The 24365-nt window shown below is 38.1% G+C and overlaps 1 protein-coding gene across 1 annotated transcript in view; it reads left to right on the top strand.

Annotated features, from left to right (window-relative positions):
• Positions 1-24365, top strand: part of ADCY8 (adenylate cyclase 8) — a gene marked incomplete at its 3' end in the record, with an annotated part of 115986 nt that overhangs the window by 21552 nt on the left and 70069 nt on the right. The window contains exon 2 of the mRNA XM_084208275.1: positions 8541-8690. Coding sequence (XP_084064401.1) covers positions 8541-8690 — 150 coding nt within the window. The remainder of the gene's footprint in view (positions 1-8540; positions 8691-24365) is intronic.

Consider the following 24365-nt stretch of genomic DNA (forward strand, 5'->3'; position numbering starts at 1 on the left):
ATTGTCCAAATTCTCATTCAGCTCTGTCAGGCTTGAGACTGTGACCACTTCTCTGAAGAGCCTGTCCAGGGCCCAAAAACCCTCTGGGTGAAGAACCTTTTCCTAATATCCAACCCCTGACACAACTTCAAGCCATTCCCTTGAGTGCTGGCACTGGTCAGGAGAGCAATGAGATCAGTGCCTGACACTCCACCTCCCCTCAGGAGGGAACTACACACTGTGATGACATCTCCCCTCAGTCTCCTCAAGTAACTTCAGCTGCTCCTCATATGTCTTCCTCTCTAGGTCCTTCACCATCTTCATAACCTCCCTTTGAACATTTTCTAATAGCTTTATATCTTTCTAATATCTCTGGTGCCAAAACACAGGACTTGAGGTGAGGCTTCCCCAGTGCAGAGCAGAGCAGGACAACCCCTTCCCTTGCCAGCTGGCAATGCTGTGCCTGATGCCCCTCAGGACACTCTTGGCTGCCAGGGCACCTTTGGCTCATGTTCAGCTTGCCATCAACCAGGATGTCCAGGTCCCTTTCCACAGCACTGTCCCAAGGGCAGAATCCAGTACTTGTTTTTGTTAAACTTCATGCAGTTGATGATTGCCCAGATGTTTAATATGTCCAGGTTGATCTGAAGGGTCTCTCTGCCTTCGAGAAATCAGCTGCTCCTTCCAGTTTATTGTCACTGGCAATAGAAAAGTATAGGGAAAATTTCAGAGTCAGACAGAGCTTCATGAGTCTGAAATATGGAAGTGCAGGAAGAGAAACAGCTGCTTTGCACTCCCCTCTGAGCACTGAACTGGGAAATACTATCTCTCTGTTTCCTACTTTTCCCTGACTGCCACAGGCTGATTCCAGTTTTCTCTACTGCACAGAATGTTGTGCTGTGCCTTGTTTTTTGCTGGTTTTTTGTGTGCTGTTCCAGGATCTAGTCCTGGTTAGACACCACAGATAATTTAAAGTATTTCTGTAGTACATGTGCTGTGGTTTCAATGTCACATATATTTGGAGAAGAGAAGAGATTCCTGTCTGAGGAATGCTTTTATGTTAACTTATAAACACACCAAACAGGATGATTTTTTTTGGCAATTAAATAATTATGTCAGGAAGAATTGTCTTTAGATTTCTCCTTGTGATTGCCCTGCAATACAGCTGTCTCAAAGCAGAGGAAAAAGGTACCTAACTAAGACAGAGAAAACAATCTTATCTTTTTGATGTGAATAACCTTCTGCAAAGGTTATTCACATCAAAAAGATAAGATTGTTTTTCCTAAACGGGAACATTTTAGATATCTGGAGGTGACAGCATTCTGTATACAAAATGATGACAAAAGGGCACTCTGCTGCTCAGTGAACTGGAGATGTGATCACCAGATTTCATTGCATAGCTCAGGATCAGTTCCTAGGTAGGTGTCAGAGAGTTCAGCTAAATACCTTATAGCTCTGGAAAAGTTTCTAAAAAGTGAAAGCCATTTTCCCATCTTTGTTCATTCCCCTGTATGCATGGGCTATGGCCCTGCCACTGACATTGTCCCAGTCATGTCTAGTCACTTTAACATCTATAAAAAGAAAAGTAACAAAAAAAGATCCAAGGTCCCAGAATAGATTTGTTTTATTATTAAAATTATTCCTGAACTCTAAACTTTAGACAAACTCAAGGGGACTAGGAGGAGATCTGTTGAAACTTTGGGTCTGCTGGATGGCACTAGCAGGGTTATGTATTTGCTTGACTGCCTCTGCATCCCTCAGTTGTCAGTCCTAATGTGTCTGAAATTATATATGATATAATTATGATATTTTATGTTTGATATTATTTTCTTGGAAAATAATGTTGCAAAATTTTTGCCATAGTTGGTAGCTGACTTACCAAATTTGTGTGGCTTTAGCTATCTATAAGCAACTAATCAGACAATCAATAATGAATTCAATGGCAGGAAGAGCAAAAAAGGATACAGCTATTTTTTCTAATAACAAATCACACTCCTGAATATTAAAGATACATGTTTTCAAATACTGTCTTGAACTGGAACAATTGATTGTATGCAAACTTGTCATTGTTCAGAGGGAAAAAGGTTTTTGTTTTCTAAATCACTAACAGGGCAAAAAATCACGCTAGAATATTCTCCAAAAGGGTGGAGAAAACTTTGTCTGAAACCAGTTGTTTTCATTGAAGGTTATATAATAATTTCTTGTGGTACACCCTATGATTTGATAGGGCCAACCTGCTTGCAGGCTGCACATTTTATGCACCTGAGAGGCCAGACTGTTCCTAAGCACACAGTGAAGTCCTCTAATGACAGCTCTGGTAGTAGCAGGATCCAGCATATTAAAAGCTCTCAGCTCTTCTAGAGGCATAAATAAGATTGGAGTTTTTGAAGAATCAGCCAATGTTCTCATAGGAGCTGTGCACAGCTGATCCACAAAATTCAGTTCTAAACATGAAATCAGATGGTGACACTAGTACAAATGGCTTCTTTCACATGTAGCAAATCAAGGGTGGGTGGGGTAAAGCTGTTCTTAGCCATCATAGTCTGTGCTTGTCTAATTCTACCATAAATAATCATTATGCTATTCTCCCAGGGGTGTGGTATATTTCCGTCCTTCAGTAAAGTACGTGTATGTAGATCAGATAAGAGTAGCACTCACTCCAGCTGTGAGTAGGAGTTAAACATCTGTTGTACTTATGCATTGGAAAGTGGGGAGGATCAGGGACAGCTGAGTTTGCCAGAAAGTCGAGGCAGCAGTTTGGGCACCTTTGTGTGCCAGATTGGTTTCCAATAAAAGTTACTGAAGAAGCACCCACAAACTAAAACAAACAAAACTGCCTCCTATCACAGCCAGGGGAATTTAGCAGTTAGACCCAGGAGAAGTCAGAATGAGCGAACCTTAGGAATAAAAACAGCCTTCACAAGGTGGTTTAACAATAAGGCAGCAATGATTTCCATTTAATGAGTTGGCAGCAGTGCCAGCTATGAGTGTTCACATGCTTCCTCTTCCTGTGGAGGCTGTGCTGTGAACTTAATCAGACGATTGCTCTAGATACGGCCAACACCAAATGTTTGTTTTTAAAGTTGGCTAAGTTCCCTGACATAGTTCACAGTATGGTCCCACAAATAATTGATCTGGCACGGCAAAGGGGAAGCTGTACTGAGGGATCAAGGTGGGCATAAGGCAGTACAGAGAAACAGGTACTTACTAGTTTCTCTGCCAAGAGCTTTGATTCATAAAATCATATTCTCAGTGGGAGAGAGAGGCTTGCTGCAGCCCAGCAGTGGCAGAGCTGTAGAATCTGTGATGCCAGATGTTCCTATTTTAGAGAAAGTAGAGCATTTTGGTCTTCTTGTGCAACTCTCAGTCCATTTCTGGTGAAAAGTTCTTATAAAAGCATTTATTTTCCCTCAAATAACCCAAAAAAGACAGAGATCAAGAAGGGAGAGAGCATTTTTTGAGACATTTTAATAACAAAAAAAAACCCTTGTGGTGAACTTCTATTTTTAGTTAAAAACTAATGAAGAATCAAAATGCTTTTCCAAACTTAATTATCCGATAATAATTACCATAGCAACCAGTTCTTTATGCGGCACATGCTGAAAACACTCTCTAAGAAGCACAAGTTTACTTTCCCTGGTTTTCCAAAACAGACAAGAAATACTCTAATCTGTTTCTAAAGCCCTAAGAATGTCTAGCTGGAGATTACATTGAAAACCACTTCTTTACTTCTTACAAGTGTTTGGGTGACATCAGCCCTGACACTGCTCTGTTTCTACGTGGCTGAAAATAATTGCCTGCTGAAGAGGTTAATAATAGGTTTATTTCTGCTAAACATTCTAGAGCGCATTTCCGCACTTGAGGTGGTAACACACAAGCTCACTGTTCTTCTGGATTTCAGAGTAATTTCAGCTTTCTCTCCTCTGCCTCCACTGCGCTTTCCATGTGGATATATGCTGTTGTTGTCTCAACTTCACAATGAAGTTACCTCAGTTACAATCTTTTAGGCTCATCTATCAATCAATATATTTCCAATCCATCTGGTTTGTTGAATATTCATAATTATTAATTTTTCCTCAGGTTATGTATTCTTTGGAAGTGCTGAACTCAGTCAATCACTATACACTGCATAAACATCTGTTAATGGCTGGCCTTATGGCTTTAAATTAACTGAGTATTTCAAAAAGGGAAATCATGGTAAACCTAAACCACAGTTCAGTTATGATTTTTGAGGTCTTGAAACTTCTGACATTTTCCAAACCTTCTTTAATTTGCTTCCAGTTATTCATAAGCTCTCAGGATTCTGTGTAAACTCCTAAGGAAGGCCAACTCAATTAGGTGCTCTTAATTGCAGAAATGCCTAAAAATTGTTGTTGTGCTTATCCCAGTATCTCACCTGTACCCTTCTGAACTTCCTGCTTCCTGACCTAGATTCAACTCTGCCTTGAAAACTGTCTGTAGCTGATTACCTACCACTTCACAATAGACACAGGAGTTACTTTACCATCTTTTCAATGAATTTTCCCTCTCCTGTTCTCTTGCATTACTATATTGTACCTGCTTTGATTATCGCTTCTTCCTAATGAGCCATGTCCAGTGTCTTTTAGCTGTTTCTTTGAAACCTGGTGTTCCCAAATCAACTCAAAATGTTTTCTTGGTTTCAGCTGTCTTGGCAAAGCCTTTTTTATATGAGTGGCAGATAAAAAGCTTGTTATTTCAATCAATATGTTCTGTCAAATTTAAACTAAGCTTACTTGTCTGACTTGCATCCTCTCCTTTCATATCTTTTGGTTTTTGCTAGTTTTCATAATGATTTTACAAAGGGTTCTGAGGTGCCTGTATGGAGGATACTTCATAAGCGACCATTTATTTGACAAGTGACTTCTTTGTGAACTAAGTTCTTAATCATCTCCTATGAGAAATGAAGAGCAGAGTTTTGGAGTAAGAATTTTAATGGCTGCTTCTTCTTGGGCACCTCACTTCCAAAGGGACATTGATGTGCTGGAGCATGTCCAAAGGAGGGCAATGAAACTGGTGAAGGGTTTGGAAAATGTGTCCTGTGAGGAGTGGCTGAGAGTACAGGGTTTGTTTCATCTGGAGAAGAGGGCACCCAGGGGGACCTCACTGACCTCTGCAACTACATGAGAGGAGGTTTTAGTGAGGTGGGTGTCAGTCTCTTCTGCCATGTCTCAAGTGAAAGGACAAGGGGAAATGGTCTTAAATTTTCCCAGGATTAGATATTAGGAAAAAAATTATCTCTGAGAGAGTAGTCAGGCATTGGGATAAGTTGACCAGGGAGGCAGTGGAGTCTGGAATGAATCAAGAGGCATCTGGATGCGGAACCTTGGATGTTATTTAAGGGTGACTATGGGGCTGCTGGGTTGATGCATGGAAAGGCTTGCCTTGAAGATCTCTTCCAACCTTGGTGACTCTGTGATTCTGTGATTCTATTGCCTCAGTGAGCTCTGCTTATCCTATTATGTGATTATGTGTAACTGCAGGTTCAGCAGGGACAGTGACGATCCTGTCACAGAGATATTCCCAAGGAGTGTGGTGAAGGGAAACTTCTTGGCATTTTTTAAATATTCTAGAAGCAGACCTCCTCAGAGCCCTATTTAAAATCTAAATACATCACTCATGGCTTTTTAAGATCAATTGCTGTGCTGCTACTCTTCATTATTTAAGTGCTGTGCAAGGTACAAATAAACTTATAAACACTTGTGCAGTATTTTCTTTTTTCACATTATTCCTCACCTTCCCTACTGTGTGAGCATTGATTATTTTCAGGTCAGACAAAAAAAAAACTCTGTATATCTTCAAAAGCAGAGTCTGTTCTGGCTTGTAGCCTTGATAGGTTGTAGAAAATCCTCCAAGACATCTGAAGTTGGCCCCAGTAAGCTCTAAAAAAAAAGGAGCAGCAATGAAAGACTCAAGTCTTATATGTCTGTTTTTGTTCTTTTATTAAGAAGAGCCCCACATTAGTATGCTTTGCAAGTCGTAATGCTTTACTCCTTGGAGTGATCTCAATCAGACTGCCATGTGTCAGGAAAGTTGATTCTGCCCCTGCATAAGCTTTTTTTACCTGTAACATGTTTTCCATTATTCCCTTTGTCCAAATCAAATTATGTACCCATGAAATCTAATTGAAAGACAAATTCTAGTGCATTTTGCTCTAAGGAGATCTGCTGAAGTGAGTGGAACAAGTCCTGAGCATTAGCAGAGATGGGTGACTGAACTGGGCTCACGAGGAAATTGCAAATGAATTTGCAATCAAAGGAGGCCACCTTGTCACTGCTTTCACTGTTAAAATGCACTTTTCAAATGTTCTGGAGGGATTTTATTTTTTTTTTCACCCTCTACTCTAACCTTCCTAGTATGTATGAAAATACAGTTCAGGTCAAAGTTAAAAGTCAGTGAAAAAGGTTTGAAAAGTTGTCTCCTCTAACCTCCCACAGCTGATTTCAGTCGTCCTGCTGAATAATTCAGTTCTGAACTAGTTCTGATTGAGAGTCTCAGTCTCATGTCAGCTCATCATACACTTCTTAGTAGCTTGCACCAGAAGGAGTTATTTCATAGAAAAAATTCTGCCTTCTCTGATTTATCTTGGAGGAAAGGCAGAGAGTGTCTGGGGGAAGCTCTCTGGTCCAGGGCAACGTCTCCAGTAAAACAGGGTATGGTAGATAACAGGAAAAAGGAAGAAAGTGCAAAGAGAGAATAGTGATACATGCAGAGGGCCTAAAGAGCCTCAATTTCCTCCCTTTTAAAAATTAACAGTAAGGGGTTATGTTTTAAGTCAGTAAAATCAGGAACAGTGATGAGCTAATTAATTGGAAATGGTTACTCACTCTTTATAAACATGATGCAGCACTCAAAGAAATGATAAAACTGTGAATTGAAGGGAAAAAAAAGGAAGCATTTTTATCACAAAGGACCTAATTAAATTGCAAAGAATCTTTATTATTGAGTGACATAGGAGCCAAATGTACTATTAGCTTGATAAAGGCATCAGGAAAAGTTGTGCAGGTGAGTATACCACCTCCAGCTTAGAGGATCCTGGAAGACAGGGAGATGCAAGGATCATGCTAATCATGCCCTACTTCTCACAAGCCTTGTCTAGACATCTACTTCTGGAAAAGGTTAAATAAAAATTCATCTGGAGCCAGGATATGCATTATTACTTAATCATGGCACATAAATTGCAAATTAATTCCCTGTACTATAGTAGAACAATACTCCAGATTCAGAAATATGGGAATATATAAAGCTGAGTTTTCTGCCAGATGCTTTTGGTCTGATATCAGATCTCACTTTCAGACCCACATGACTGTGGGGAGCAAGACCTGCAGATCTGAGTCAAAGTATCACAATGAGATCAGGGAGACCTCTGATAGGACAACCAACACTTGGATTTTAGGAAAACTGATTATTAGAGGATAGTAAGAAAACACAATGTCTATCCCAAAATGCTCTGCAATCACAGCTTGCTGGAGTGTTCAAGACTGTTTTGACAAAACATCACATTTTCCACCACTAGAGAGAGTATCCTGAATGATGAACACTTGATGTGCCTTAGTGTGGTTGTTCTGGTGTTGTTATGATCCTTTATGTATCACCCATAGCTATCAAAGCCTTTGAAATCTCAACTAATAACAAGGATGAGATATTGGATGAAGGTACTGAGGCTGCAGAAATTTTTCCTGTCTCTAGTGCAGTCAAATGTTGCCAATTTCTAACTCACTTTCCCAACCAATCCTCACTTCAATGGTGTTGATGTGCCCTGCCTTACAAACATGCAGAGCACAAAGAGAGGTCAAGGACAGATAAATAATCCACTGAAATTTACACTGTCCAATTTACACTCCCATTTGGCTCTCTTGAGTTCATATGGAAAAGGAAGAAGCTATGACGCAGCTTCTACAAGGAAAACCGGTTTAGCTCTTGCACAGACTTCAGCAAAGAAAAAGTCTGTGTACACAGGCACTGGCTGTGCAAGAATTTGCTTATCCTTTCAGCTTCCCCTATTGTATGTTCCAGAATTCAGATTGTGTAAATTTGTGTTTTGGCATCAGCTGAAAATGAATGTATTTGATTTGGTTGATAATAATACAATGACTATTGTCACTGATAATACAATAACTATTATCACTGATATTAATTCATAGCTAACTGATGATCTTTGTTTTCCTTAATACGGCTTGATTCCCAAACTAAAGCCATGGAGCAAATCACAAAGTTTCTCTTGCAAAAGAGGCAGTGCAAAACCAAATTGTTAATTACATTTGTAATCATTCCTGGCTAGAGCTCCATGAGTCAATTTTTGGAAACATAATTTGTGGTTCAACCAGAGTTTAATGCCCCCAAATACTGCATAGCTCATCCTTGAGGCAGAGGCAATTTACAAAGTTAATTTCCCTACTTAAGATCCAAGACATTCTTTTATGCAAACTTTCCTAAGTGCTATTTTTGCAGCCTACAAAGCTGTCTTCATCTCTCTTTCATTTTTTTGAACAGATATTTTTGCTTCTCCTGTCTAATCAAATCCTGTTTGTTGTTCATTGCAGATTGCAGCTCAGGCAGTGTTATTTATGTGTATGAACACTGCAGGAATCTTCATTAGCTACCTGTCAGACAGAGCGCAGCGCCAAGCCTTCCTGGAGACCCGCAGATGCGTGGAGGCCAGGCTGAGACTAGAGACAGAAAACCAACGACAGGTATGGTCACCAGGAAAAACATTCCTAGTTTTCTATTAGCTGGTGGTGATAATTGGACAAGACCAGGCTTTTTGTAGCCTTATTGGCTCCAGTGTGACAGCACCTGATTTGTGCAGGTTAAGTGAGTTTTATGCTGTTGCTGTGCTGGTGTGTATTGAGTTGATGTGGTATCTAAAAGATTTCCCCTAGGAAACTGGATTAAGAGAGTGGCTGCTCATCATCCTTTCCCACAGAAGAGGCCTTCAAATGAAGCAGCACCTGGCAGGAGTTTAAAAATGCTTTTTTACTCAACAGGGGTTAAGCTGGGGAACTTCACATTTCAGAGTGTTGTAGATATTAAAAATTGCATTACTCAAGTGAAAGATACTCCAGAACCATCTGGAGCATCTGGCAATCCTGTGCCATGTGCTCTGGGATGGCTCTTCCTGAGCAGGGAGGCTGGACCAGATGACACACTGTGGTCCCTAACAATCTGACTGCTTCTGTGAGTCTTCCAAACTAAGCAAGTTCATTGAAGTGAAGTCTGTCTAGATAGAGAAAATACTAAAGCATCCCTTGGCTCATAGATGGATTTTTGCAGCTGCAGCAAAGTATTGCTGTTCTATTTCTCCGATCTTAAACTCTTCTTGAAAAATCAACCTTTGGCCACTGTGTGCAATAGCATACTGGGTTAGGTGCACTTTTGATCTGAACAGGTGTGTTTGATCTTAGGTAATCATCTTTTGTGAGCCAAAATAAGTATTAAATAAAAAGAAGTTGGCTGCTTATTATTGTGCACCGAGGGAGCAACACCCGTATCACTTGTTACATTGCTGTATCATTCTAAGATGAATCTGGCCTTTCATTTTGCCCTGCTGTATAAATATGTATATGGCTTCTCAAATTTGTTTCATTTGCCCCCTGAAAGTCATGCTCTTATACAGAGTTCAAGGAAGATGGCCTATTCTGGACTTGACTGACTAATGACTCCGTACACATGACTGTGTTGAGTAATGCCAGGTGTCTCTGCCAGAACATCTCTGCAGCCATTGACGACTGAAAAGACTTTGAGGGATATTATCTAGGATGCTCTGTTCTTTTTTTAACTGCAGGATCATATTTTCATGCCTTTTGAGGATTTTGGGGTATTTGTGTTTTTTTCCTTTTCCTTCTTGCCTTATTTTTCATAAACCATGATTTTGTAAGCTTTACTTTGATTATAGTTTTCTAGAGTTCATTGTAAAAAACTTTATGTCACTAACAAAATGTTTCCTTGTTCCATATTATTCTGAGGTTTTCCCATGAGAATTATTTTATCCTCTCATGTATAATGAAGGTAGTGCAAAGAAAAATATTTTGAGAAATCCAATTTTGCTGAATTTTTGTTATCTATTAGGAAAATGAAAACAGATAGTTTCCATTTGAGTGGGCAGAATTTTTTTTTTTTTTTTTGAGAAGGGGGAACTAGCGGTTTGATCAGAAATATTTGCTTTTATTAAGTCAGGTTGAACGGTGAATTTTGTCTTGGCCCTGTGCTTTTCAAGGTTTCAGGTTTGCTGTGTTGTTCCCTGAGGGCAGAACTTCCTGGAGTGTTAGCTCACTGCAGCTGAGATTCCCCTATAACCAAACAAAGTAGTGTGTCATAAACATCATATGACTGGAAATGCATAAGGAGAAATGCCTTTGGGCCAAGAAAAATGCCCACAGGAGAAAAATACAGACAAAAGGACACCAAATGAAAGATCTCTTCTGAAACCTAATTTATAATAAACTAGCTCAAATTTTTGAAATATTATTTTATTATAATATAAAAAAGAAATATTTCTGATTAATTTTCTTGAAACTTTGTAATTTTGTTATTACAGACACCACTGCATATGAAAATATTTAATAAACATTTCACTTTTCATTTGTATTTGGAACAGCAGCATTAAACAAACATTCCAACACTGGAACATCTTGAGGAATTGAGAGACTGTTTCCCTCAGCATTCTATTTTTTCCATTTGTTTCTAGGGTAGCATCTCATTTAAGCCATTTTTAAACCTATCTGCTTTAAGAAGACTGACAAGGTCACATTTTAGGTGACCACCTTTTTTAGCAGCTTGTTCATGCTCATTTAATGAGTATACTGGCAGTAATTCAGTGACAGCTAGCATTTTTCTATCTTGAGGAAAAATATTGCATTATAAATTATATCTGTACTTCAGATTAATGTAAAAAAACGTTATTGCCTGTTAATGCACATCAGATTTTAAAAAGTAAGGATTAAAGTTTGCCAATTTGTTTCCATTACTTTAATTTCCTATGAAGGGGGAAAAAAGGTGGAAAAAGAGTGTGCAGGATGATAGTTATGATGGGTCTTCTAAAAATTTCTAGAAATATTGCTGATGAAAAAAAAAATTTGCAGGGAAAATAGAGGAATAATTATTTGTGTAATTCTTCCAGACAATAATTCCAGGAATTATAAATTTATTCCACTTCATTTTATTTTCCCTTCACTTGCCACAAACTGTTTAAACTAAAGGGTACTTACAGCAAGAGCAAGGTTTCTGTTGCTTTCAGTGGTGGTACTGCTACTTTTTATAGTAGTGGATGACTTAATTTAAATCTCTTGAGGCTTTCATCCTCAGAAATCTTCTGCTTCTTTAACTGAAAGTAATAGAAAATTAAAATGTATTGACATGTCATATGTATGGCATGTCATATGAAGTGTGACAGCTTGCCAGAAAGATCCTGTAAGATCTGTTTTTTTCTTTACTTTAAATCAGAACACCAGTAAAATTAAAGTAAGAAGAAAACAAAAGTTTTAAACTACAACAAGGAGTGGTATGGCTGTCCATAAACAATTACAGAACGAGGCTCCAATTTTATGTAATCATGGAAGTTATATAAATGATTCAGATATACTTCTATTCATTATTGTGTATTGTTAAAACCAAGAAATTAAGTTTCTGCTCTCCCAAAATGACCCTTCCAATTTCTCAATATCCCTTGGAATCATAATCTCTAATCTTCTGTCATTCTAATAGTGATAAATGCTACTGCTCTCATTATGCAGTATTGTGCAATGCTTAAAAGAGCCAGTCAAGGAAAGTCACTCAATTGTGAAACAAATATGGAGGTGTACAGGGAAACAATGATAGTGATAAGGAGGGATCTCTCATTGTCAGAGGTTTTTAAGGATCCTCTAATGAGTATATGTAGATTTTCTGAAATATAAATATAAACTTTTTACTGTGTCAGCTTCTGCTGCTGGTGAAAAACAAGAGATTTTTCTGTATTTCCAGATACATTTCATGTATATGAGCAGTTTTTTTTTTCAGTGAAAGCAGCTTCATTTATTCACTTGCAACAATTGCATAAGGAGAGATGAAAATAGGAGGTGAAATCACCAAAATCCCACTAGGGATGAATAAACATTTTTGTTGTTCTTCATGTTACTCTAACCTGAAATTTGGATATCATGTATTTTCCAGATGCCATTATCTTCCAGCAGCGTCTCCCTTTGTGGGTTTTCAGGGTTCAAGAATTCCTTGACCTATTTCATTTTTGCCGTGAAGTTTTCCAGTTTGGCAGCCAAAGCCATTGTGTTGTTCAGAAATGTCTGGGCCTATGGTCTCTGTAAATCTGAATTAGCTCCATAGGCTCCTTTTCCACTGAAAATATCTTCAGGTGCAAGTTCATCTTTTGCACCAATTGCCGTTCATTCAGTGACTGTACAAGAAGGAGGAGAAAGCAGGGCAGACCTGGATGATGCCAAAGACTTTATGGAGCCTGGCTGATCCAGGGCAACCTGACTGCACTTTTGAAGTGACTCAGTTTCCTGTCTATATTTCCACAAAGTTGACATACAATGAAGCTCCTACATCTTTTTTCATTCTTCCTCCCCCATCCCCATTTGCTCTCAACAAGACTTGTAGACAAAATTTTCTGAAGTGTTTCAGAAAGTCAGGACTTTCAGTGGTATTTTCAGATCATCAAGGATCTGATTTTCTATTGTTACCCATTTTTTTTAAACACCTGCAGTTGTTAGAAGTACATATTAGCATTTTCAATTGCAATTAATTTCCTAACTCTAATTACTCTATTATGAAAATGAACAGCACTGTGGCTACAAAGGAGAATCACTCCAGCAGTCATTGCTAATGATGTTTATGCACTTACCTGTATGGTATTATCTGTGTGACACCATTTGGAAATCCCAGAACCCTGTAAAACTGAGGGAACATCTGTGTCTAATTATTTCCTAATTTTCATTAAAAAATTAAATTTTTTGTGAAAATCTAAAACATTTCAGAGCTTGACATAGTTAAAGGAGTTCATGAGTATCAGAAAGACTTTATCATCAAAGGATGAAAGTATCAGAAAGCAAGCTGCAGGAGATAGCACAGACAAATGTGTTGCAAAAACAGCCTCTGATTAGCAGTTATTGATAAAGTAATTAATTTAATATTTTCTAATGAATTATGGTTAGTGGCATGTTCTTAAGAGATGTATTTATATCAAGCAACCTAATATGGCCACCAAAATATCCTCTGATTTTGTTTTCAAAACATTGCAATTATGAATAAAAACCAAACATGAGGCTCTCAGTTTTCGTAAATCCATTTTATTTTAACAATATTATAACTTGCTACCACCTATTTGAAATTTTGATTTAATACTTTCATTTGATATTAAAAATGTTGACAACCAGTGCTATGCTTTGTTAATGAACGCTTCAAAGACACTCTTTGTTTTAAGCTTGATTTTGTTGCAAGTAGACAGCAGGTAATTCTGCTTTCATCATATCTGGGCAATGAAAATAGACAGTCTAACTCACTTTCTCAATTAGCTACTGAAAACCCTTCAAAACCAATTAGTAAGTAATTTCCCTCATTGTGAAAATGCTGTGAAATTTCCTTGATGAAGAGCAGAAACCTGCACTAAATTCCTTTTTCATTTCTATTTCTCAGGATACAAAATCCCTGTTTTAAATGAATGACATATTAAATCCAGACACATATTGAAATGATGGCTTTATGTAGAATTGCTTTCAATATATATCAGGCGTCCTGGCCTGCTCTCTCTTCAGTCTTGAAATTTGCATAACATTTTAAACCCTGAAATACTACAATTTAATTATAAAGAGTCTCTCAGATAACTTTGTCATGCTGCTTTTTCCTGCACCCCACATACATATGTCAAGTTATACATATCTGAAAACAATTATTGTGTAGTGAAGTCAGGTTGTACAATAAAAATTGTGCAGGAATATTTGACTAACTGAAGCTGCAAATGAGGCCTTAAAAGGACTATACAAGGAAAATCACAAAAGTTAAATAGCTAAAGTTATTATAGCTACAAGACTATAAAGATCAGTCCAACCCTTACCCTTTCTTTTGCAATAAGATCACAACATTGAAGGACAGCAATTCACAGAAAAGGCATTTAGTTATAATTAGAAGCTTCTCTGGTGTCATGACCACACATCGACTCCCTGTCCAAGACTGCTCTAGACCAAAGACACTAATGAAGCCTGGCCAAGGCAATAGGGAAACAGGGATGGGAGGCTGCTTTCAAGCTAAGCAAAGTTGTTAAACTATGTCTTACTAACCTGAGTAACCTGGGATCTGAACCAATGTTCAGAAAACCCAATATATATCCTCTCTGAAACATTTTGTTTTCATTATTTCTTGTAGTTTAGAGCACCTAATATAATTTTATATAGAAGTTGTTTGAGATCAGAGGGGAAAACAGTCCATATCTGTTTGACTTTTGCATTCATCCTCTGGAGAGGTGCTCATTCTTGTTCTCAGTGTAGCAGGTTATGCATCATTCATGAAGAGAAAACTCCTTACCTCTTACACAGAGCTCGCCAGCAAGGCATGCCCAGCTCTTGCTGTGGTAAACTATTGGGAGGGAGTGAACTCAAATCAGAAACAAACCCTCCAGGTTCTAAGTCTTGACAAGCCAAATGGAGAAAATTATTCTAATTTTAGCACTACATTTGTGTAGTTTCAGTGCAGATACCTAGTTCTAGAAGTTACTAAAGCCATAACACATTATTTTTTTTAGTTGTATTCTTTAAATCCCACTCCAAGACAGTCCTCAGCAAGCAGGCCCATTTCTCTGCAGAAATAATTTCAAATTCCACAGACAGAAAGTCCTCTTATGTGGAAAAAAAGGCCCTTCTTATTATCTTCCTTAATTTTTATGGAAATGTTCTTGGGCATCTGACACACTGGCAGAGGAAATGGAGGCAGGAGGGCAGGTGGGGAGCAAGCACTGCCTGCTTCCAGTCTCACAAGGAGTGTTCAGGCCAGAAGGACCAGGCTGGTATCAAACCTTATCCACTGGGCTTCTAGGGATGCTTCCCATCAAGGTGGGACAAAGATGGGTGCAAGTTTTAATTATGGGTTGAGTCAGATCAGTGGAGAGAAAGAAGGAATACATTACATTAAATGGTGTAATGAGAAGAGTCCCCTAAGAGAGTACCCTACAGACAATTCCTCCCTGCAAACCCTGCCCCTGGCTCACTGAGCACCTGCATTCCAGGTAATCTCTTTCTCACAGGGGACTCCACAAACCCAGTTAAAGCTCATTTTGAAAGTCAAAACAGTTTGGATAGTGTTTCATTTGATTTGCATAAAGGATTAGAGCTCACCACCTGAAAGGACCATTTGGCCAGGTGTGAAGAGGATAGCTTTGTTTTCTAGGTATGATATTACATTCTGTCTTTCTAGTATGGGTATCAGGGCTAGAAAATAAGAAGACAGCCCTTAGTCTTCAGAACAATCTGTTGTTGGCATATTTAGTCTCTTCTGCCTGAGATCTTTGGAAAAACTGTAATCCTGCCTTAATCTCTTTTTCCATTAAAAAACCTGTTCTGTTTGACCATTTGTTTCCTTCTACCTCTACTTCCAGAGGATTTTTTTTCACACTTTGCCCTGCAACAATCTCTGTTTCCCATGGCTTTAAGAAGCTCTCTGCAGACTGATGAACTCTAGTTTGTTTTTTGGCTTTTATTTTTTAATTTTTTAAAGCAGCTTACATGTTATGTAGGTTTTATCAAGCTCTCCCAAAGCTAGAATTTAATCAACTGTCAGTACTTTGCAACCTCTAAAATAAAAGCAGATTGGACTGGGATTGGAAAGGACACTTTAAGAGGGTTAAGCACCATGAAGTCTTGTGTGTGTGTGTATATATATACACACATACATATGCATATGTATATATACATATGTATATGTATATGTATATATATATGTACACACATATGTGCGTATCTGTGTGTATATGTGTGTCTATATGGTGGTGGCAAGAATATTAAAATCTCTGTGAATTGGTATGAGGATAAAGTTCAGATTTAGTTTAAAAAATAAAAGAATAATCTTAATTTTAGAGAGCACTTAGTCTTTATGAAAATAGCTTAATGTGCTTCATATTTTAAAATTATGATCACAATAACTGAGCCTTTATTTTTAAAGGGCAAACAATAAACTCACAATTAAAAAAAAAAAACCAAAACAAAAAACTATGTAAACCTCTGGTTAAATATTACATTTTCGGCTTTTTTTTTCCTCTTGATAAAAACCAATTTGTTAACTGTGAGATTCTAAGTAAAGCTTCACATTTGTCCAGACTTTCTTTCATCTTAGTATTTTTCTCTAAAGAACCATGGTTGCCACTGAAATTTTTTCTTCATGCTGTTCCAGCAGCACTTAGATGATCAAGCTCTAAGTATAACATACTGGTTAATCCAACAAATAAAGGAATGGGAAATGTTTATATTGTTCTTCAATCAATTTCCATATTCTGATTTAGTAGGTGACCTGTTTTCTAAATCCAATAAAAGACTTTTCTTCTTTATTGTTGGGGGGAAGAAATATTTACATGTATTTATGATTCTGTAGATACCAGGATGTATATTTACTACATTTTCTCTTAAAACCTCCATTACTGAACCAGTTTGCAGTAGAAATCCAATGATTGTAAAGTCAGAGTTTATATGTAGTGCCTTCACATTCACTGCTGGTGTTTGTTTCTTGTCATCAAATCATAACTTCCACATTTTTCTGTCAAGTAGAAATCTAAGGTAAAATCAAGACAAAATTATCTTCTTCCTTCTCTTCTATTCCTTGCAAATCCAGAGTTGTCACATGGGTTCAAACAGAATAATGAGATTTATAGTCAATGGCAGAGAGAAAGGAGTCAGATCCTGAAGTGCAACTCATATAGGGGAGAAGTCCCAGTGTCAGATCTTCAGGCATGGGAGCTATCCTTGGAAGAAATTTGTGAGAAGGAAACCTTCCTAGTAGATGGATTTTGGATTCACTGAGGATAAAACTCCTGTGAGGTACTTTGATCGCCAAACCAGATTGTTGATATGTTGTGATGGTCAGTAGTGAATGAAACTGACAGGATTTTGGTGGTCTGTGCCTCCTGTGCTCTCAGCTTTTTGCTGAAGAGAGAGGTGTCTAAAAAAAAAAAAAAAAGCCTTTTTCAGAGCTGCCACCAACTAGCCAACTAATGACCCTTGCTCATGCATGAGGGAAGTGGGCAGAGATGAAATGAGTTAGGGGAATGAAATAATTTCAGCCCCCTACAGTGATGAGACTTATACCAACTGGGCTCTCACACATTCCTCTTGGCTTAGTAAAGAACTCCAAGCTCCAAATTCATCAAGTTAGTATCAAGTTAGTGCCTCTGCTCTGAATTTCTCGTTCAGGATCAGAACTGTTAGTGTACTAAGAAACTTCCCTTAGTGCCCTAAAAGGACTGTAGGAAGACTGAAATTAATGTCCTTACAAGATGCTTAATTAATAGAGGGACTCTGTAGTCCAGGTAGTGGTTTTAAATCATATAACCCTAAGTAGTACCAATTCCAAGATAAACAGAGTCAAGTTTCTGATGAGATAATTTAAGGTAAAATAGAACACTTGGATTAACATTTATAAACAGGCTAATGGTCTTTCAAATTGATGTTGTTTGGGTTTTACCTTTTTTTCCTTTTATATAGTCTCTGTATTCTTCACACATATATTTGTAACTCTGTCACCTATTGTATTAGTAACTAGATTTCCAAGCACTTTTCCATGTCCTTTCCCTGAGCAGAAAGACAAAACAAATTCCAGAGGTCCAAGCCCCAGGGGGTAGAAGGTTCTGTGCTATGTTGATTCTTGCTGGGAAACAGGACCAAGAACAACTCATTGAGGTCCATTCTCATGGACAAAGTACAACTAGTGCTGAAGGGGGGCTCCAGAGAAGGGGCTTCACCTGGGCGGGGGAATGCATCATCCCTTGTCCTCCTAATTGGTGCTTTTTATCAATCATGTTAATTTCCTAAAACCTATAAATGTGTACTCATCCCTGCAGGAGAAGACTTTTGTTGACATCTTTCCATAACTGCCCCTGAAGGCCTTCAATAAAGATCCCCTTTTATATCACCTCCTTACTAAAGTTATCCCGAGTTTTATTCCCATTGTTTCCTTGGGCAAAAGGCAGCAATGTCACCAGTATTCAACTGCCCATCTTCAAGCCTATTCAAAGGGTTTTTTTTCAGGAGGTGACTATTCTCCCACCTATTGAAAGGAAGTTTTATCTTGCTTGTTCTGTTTAGTACTGGAGTCTTGTAGCTCTCTGACAAGGTGCATCCCTTGTTTTGACCAGAAAATATGACCTTGTGGCTCTTATTCTTCTTGGTGTCTGCAGTGATTTAGTCATAGAAAGCTGAACAATAAAAGGCACAAAAGCCTTCTTTCTGATATTTTCTATGTCATTAGCTGCCATGAGTACTCCTGACAGATGTGTATTTTACTGAAGTTGTCTAGAAATTTTCAAAACAGCTCAAAAAAAAGTAACAAAATGGAAAAAGAGACATCTAAATCAATAGAAAAAACAACCAGTACAGAAGAATTAAATGAAGGCTTAACAGCAGATAAGTCAAAGCTGTTCCAGAGAAGCACAGCACAATAAGCATTAAAGTCAGATGGTGCCATTCTGATATTTTAGGACAAATTTGAATTGTAGGAGCTGTTTTGTGATCATTTTCTATCCCAGTAAAACAAGGAAAAGCTTAAGATTATGCTATTATGAAATCAGTGTTGTGTCTATCTCTCTCCTGTTCTCTAGCTCTGACTCTGGCCTTCCTTGCAAACTAACTGAAATTTATGGAAGCCAATACACCAGAAGATAATACAAAGCTTTTTGTCATAATATGAGTCTTATTTCCATATAAATATTTTTCTTCTGAATATTTGTCTTCTCCACTATTGTTTAATAAAGAATAATTTTTTAAAAAATCATCATGATATTTGAAAGAAATAAAATTGAGAATATAAAATATGCCTTTCCATTATTAGATTAGTCTAATGGGTTACTGTGGGGCTGGAGAGTATCACTTGTTCAGCTCAGGGATCCCCAGCAATAAGAAGGACATTGACCTGTTGGAGAAAATCTAGAGGAAAGTCATGAAGTTGAGCAGAGAGCTGCAGCACTTCTCCTATTAAGACATAAGGAAAAATTTGAAATTGTTTAGTCTGGGGAAAAGAAGCCCATGGGGAAACCTTATAGAACCTCCCAGTGCTTTTAAGGGCTTCAAGAGAGATGGAGAAGGACTTTTGACAAGGGCATATACTGGCAGGACAAGGGGGAATGGCTTCAATCTGAAAGAGAGTAGGTTGAGTTTGCTATTAGGAAGAAATTCTTGACTGTGAGGGTGGTGAGACACGGGAACAGGTTGCCCAGTGAAGTTGTGTCTGCCCCTTGACTGGAAGCTGGATGGAACTATGAGCAACTTGGTCTAGAGGAAGGCTCTCCTGCCCATGGCCAGGAGGTAACTGACTGATCTTGAACAGCTCTTCCAACCCAACCTGTTGCATGATTCTATGATAAATGTTCATGTCTACAAGGTAGGGCAGTAATACAAATTGTTTTGTAACTCCTGCTTTTCACCACTCATCTTTCTAACATGGCTGCGTTTCACAATGAAATGTAAATCTAACATGCTCTTCATTCAGGAGCTAAAAAATCATATGTAAGCGTTCAGAGGCTCTGGAATTAATAACGATTGCGTGTATTCAATACAGACACAATTTGAGAGCACTGATTCTGAGACCTGTAGATCCTACTGCCAAAGCTAAAATATAAACAAACAAAGCACTATCAGGAGATTGTTTCATGATATGCTCCCACCCACTCCCATGCATGATAGTGGTGCTCATGTGGCCTTATGACAATTCGGTTCATTGTACCTGTGCCATAGAGTAATTACTGCCTGCAGTAAGCAGTTAGCTTCATGATCAACTGTGTTACTTTTAAAAAAATTTTTGAAGCATTTTTGTAAATATTTTGAAGAATAATTATTTTTATTAAATATACCTGCACCAGCAATAACAAGTATGAAAAAAAAAAAGACAGGAAACGTTCTACCAATTCCCAGAATGTTACAGGATGAGCTAAATATTCATGAAGCCAAAATTGTACTGGGAAGGCATAAAAACCCAAACTGGCAGCCCTGGAATCATCCTTCTGCATCTCAGGAGCTGCAGATAAAGCAGGCACTAAGATTGTGATCTCCTTAGGCAGCCAACTGGGTAATAAAAAAGACACCTCCTTTTACACACGGCAGTAGACTGTTAGTCATCACACCCTGCCAAGATTTTGTAATGTAGCTTCAGGTATTGAATCATCAAACCATTCCCTATCCAGCCAAAACAAAGGACCAGCAGGACACGTGCCATGTATATTACTTTATGCTTTAGACAGCAGCATAGACGAAACAATTGGACAACATCTTCCTACAAGAATTGTGTGGAAAAAGCTTTTTCCTACTTTGATTGCCACAAACTTTGCAACATGTCTCATTAGACACCTTCATGAAAGGTTCACTTTCATTCACTCTCATAAATACTGGGTTATCAGTTTGATTGAGATTCTAGATGTGTTTCATAGACAAAAGCTAAGCAAAAGGAGACTCCAAGACCTTCTGTGTTATCTGGCCTTGCTTCTCTTTGAAAACAGCAGATGCCTAAATGGAACATGCAGCCAAGGATGGGATAATTTTGGGGTATTAATTGCTGGAATGAAAATAAAACCAAAGTTGATATTGCTCATATCAAACATTGCAGAAGTAAGTAGTAAAAGCTAAAGGCAGCCTTATAACCCCACAAGTCTGAATAAATTAGGTACCGCAGTTCCTTCAGTATTTTTTAATTAACTCCCATTGTCTTGATGAGACACAAGAAAGAACAGCTGCAAATAGACTGTCCATGGTACACTTAGTAAGCACAAAGGAATTTATCTTCAGAGCAGTTCATCATAATGAGAGGTGCTAATTTCCATTTTCTAGAGTGACATCTACAATAATTACATCTATTCTGGACATGGTCAGATTTTCAGTACAAAACAATATAATTTTTATTGACTTCCCTTAAATGTAATAAAAGCTCATGTGCTCCAGAAAGACTAAAACTGCTCCTGCTCTGAATGGCCCTTTTCACATCCTATTAAGTTCAGTATTTAAGACAATAAAGCATCTCTGATATTAATTGTAAATGTTGTTAAAGATAAGCCTGATGGTTCTGAAAAAATGATTCTTAAAAATCAAGATGAAAAATGTGAAACAGGTTCTCTAGAGCATCTATGGTTAAACACTTCTGGGGTACACCCACTCCAATTTTACACAAGTGTCTTGGGAACAGCCATAAGCAGCATGATTCCAAACCCAGACTTACTCCCACGACTTCTCTGCAGGTTCCCCCTTTTGATGGTACATGCAGAGGAAGAAGAGCAAAATCTGAATTCACCTGTCAGTCAAGAGGGGTTTTTGTGCCTTGTCAAAGCCACCCCCAGTAAAAATATGTGGAGCAAAAAAAAGTCTATACCGTCTAAGTGGAGCTGGTGCACGGAGCCTTTGCAGACAGCAGACCCTGCAGGGCTGATTCCCTCACATGACCTGCAGAGAAACCTCAGGGAGTTTGACCTCCCTCTTAGCAATCTTCTCCAGATCCCAAATTGCTCGTCAATGTTTTGTGCTTGTTGGAGTTTTGGTCTCTGATCAGCCCAAGTGGAAAGGTCTCTGGTTTTTATTCACAAGACTGAGGCCTTGTGCACTGGTTAATGGACTCTTCTCAAAAACTGCTGCAAAGGTCGTTATTTACTCATCAGGGACATGTCCCACTTCTCCACAAATGTGCCTACCTGTGTTTGTGCAGTAGTAAGCACTGGTACCCCTGATTTCAGTGCAAGTGACCCAAGGGATGGATCAGTGCATGCAGACCACAGCAAAGCTGTGCAACAAAGAATGACTATTGTAGATGCACAAAACAATAAATGGGCCTTAGAGGCAGTATAAATGTTAAATTGCAGTCTTGGGACTTTAAGTAGATGTGGGTGACTCATGAAGTTAATTTGCTTATCATTGCAGGATTTTTTCCACTGCTGCTAGCTTTTCCTGAAGGAGTAGATTGGGTAGGAGTCAGCTCCGTATTTGACACCTCCTAAACTGAGTGACTACACACTCTTTACATCTATGAGCTCCTACTACCATGCACTGAGATCTAGTCAAAACAGGCAACAGAACCCAAAGAGACCCATAGTAACACCGAAGGAGGAATTTACTCAGTTGAGTATCTCTCCAGATTCATTGGATTATATGGAAGTTTGGGCACAATACCTTGGAGTCACAAAACTCAGGTGTTCGAATGCAACCTGAATTCTACTATCAATTTGTTACATTTAGTGATTTCTATTGGTATTTTTTTTCTTTACCATAGTTATTCTTCAGGTTAAAGGTACTTTTAAAATTTGTTTACTTTAAACTCTGCTCCATCTTAAATATTGGAGTTGATTCATGTCATGAATTGTTATTAGAAGAATAGTTCACCAGCTCTTTTCTAGCATTCCTTTCTTGCTATTTTCTTTCTTTTGCATTCCTTTCTTGCTATTTTCTTTCTTTTATGTCTTTTCTCTTGAACAAATATATCCCTGCTCCTTTTCAAACCACTTACTACTGCTGCTTTGAATTGTTTCTACTTAGCCCACTGCTGAACTAGTAAGCTTTCAAAAGATCTGGGTGATGGAGTTTCCTTCACTCTAGAGCTCATAACATTTTATTTGGGCTTTCTCTGGAAGAAAAGGAAATTTTTCTCATGTATTACTCTCCAGCTCTGAAAATGCCTTCCAAGAGAGGCTGACTAAAAAAGTGAGGACTCTTTGATCATGTAAATAGTAAGGTACAGAAGATAATAAAAAAATGACATTTTTCTTTTCCCCGGGATTAGCTACTGCTTTTTTTGTACATGACCTCTACACACTGCTGTTCTTCTGTGCCACAGTATCTAAATCTGTGAAATAGGAGCAATAGTATTTAAGTAGCTTGAAGGGGAGTTATGTGGCAAGGATCTTTATATCAAGGGAAGAGTGACCTGACACTCATTCTTGAATAACCGAAAATCTTTCTTAACTGTTGGATTGAAGAAAAGTGATGTGAAAGACCTCTGAAAAAGGACAAATTGTGCTCCAGAGACCACTAGAACCAGCTGTAGGAAAAGAAAGAATGGAAATGATCCACACTAGAGCCCACCTCAGTTCCCACCTTAGAGAAGAAGCCTGGTTCAGGATCCTCACCAGCTTGTCAGTGTGGTGTGATGTAAGAGTAGCTGGGCATAGCAAGGAACAGCTGACACCCACAGAGCAAAAAATTTTCTGTCATTTGAATGCTTCAGTACCAGAAAATTGATGGTAACTGAAATGCCTCAAAAAGTATACATAGGTACACACAGGCACACTTAAATTCTGTTTTTCTTGCAGTGCTCTTCCTTAGCACAGCATACATCATGCAGAGCAGTGACACGAGCTGTTCATGAACCTTCAGTTGTGATTCCAACAAGGGCTCATCACATGCTTCACTATTAATGAAGGAGGGCTGCTACAGAGGCAAAGTAATTAACCTCAGTTTTATGGGTCTTTGCCAGATCTTATGTGCAGACAAGAACATTTAACTTACCTTAATGAATAGCATGAAGGTTAAGATATCAAATGTCCTAGGCACATTTTTCTTGGCTTAGTGAACATGTGCCAAGCCAACTATGTTTTATTTTAAATAAACTTTCTAGAGACATTGCTCGATACCCCCTTGAATACAAATAGGAATGTAAGATTTTCCTTTTGGGGAAAAAAAAAGTGCATTCTCTATTTAAGTCATTTATGTATGAACTGATTTTTTTTTTAATGTTCACTTATCATAGATTTCATAAATAGTTCAATAACAAGTGGGATTTCTGTTTGCTTTCTTTTTTTTAATATCTCCTTTTTTTAAAAAAAGACTTGTCTTCCAATTTTCCATCCTGCATGGGTAAGCTAGGAAATAACATATTTCTTTTAACAGTGAAAAAATTAAGTGTTATTCTGAATGTATCTTCACAAGAAGTCATTGGACACTTTATTCATAAAACTCCCTGAAATACTGATCTGATTTAGTCAGAAAGTGGTTTTATTTTTGGGTCATATTAAGCTATGTATCTTAATAGTGAAGGAATAAGAAAACTTAAGTGCCTTCTATCACAGGAAGCTTAAGGACACAAAATTTTTAAAATCTTTCTGGCTGCCAGCCTATCAATCAGCAGCTCTTTGCATTTGCTTGTGAGTGAAGATGCCTGAGGTGTAGATGGTCCTGTGAAACCTGGGTTTGCAGGAGTATGAAGGACCTCCT

This window comes from Fringilla coelebs (genome assembly GCF_963513975.1).
Source record: "Fringilla coelebs genome assembly, chromosome: 1".
NCBI classification, from domain to species: domain Eukaryota; kingdom Metazoa; phylum Chordata; class Aves; order Passeriformes; family Fringillidae; genus Fringilla; species Fringilla coelebs.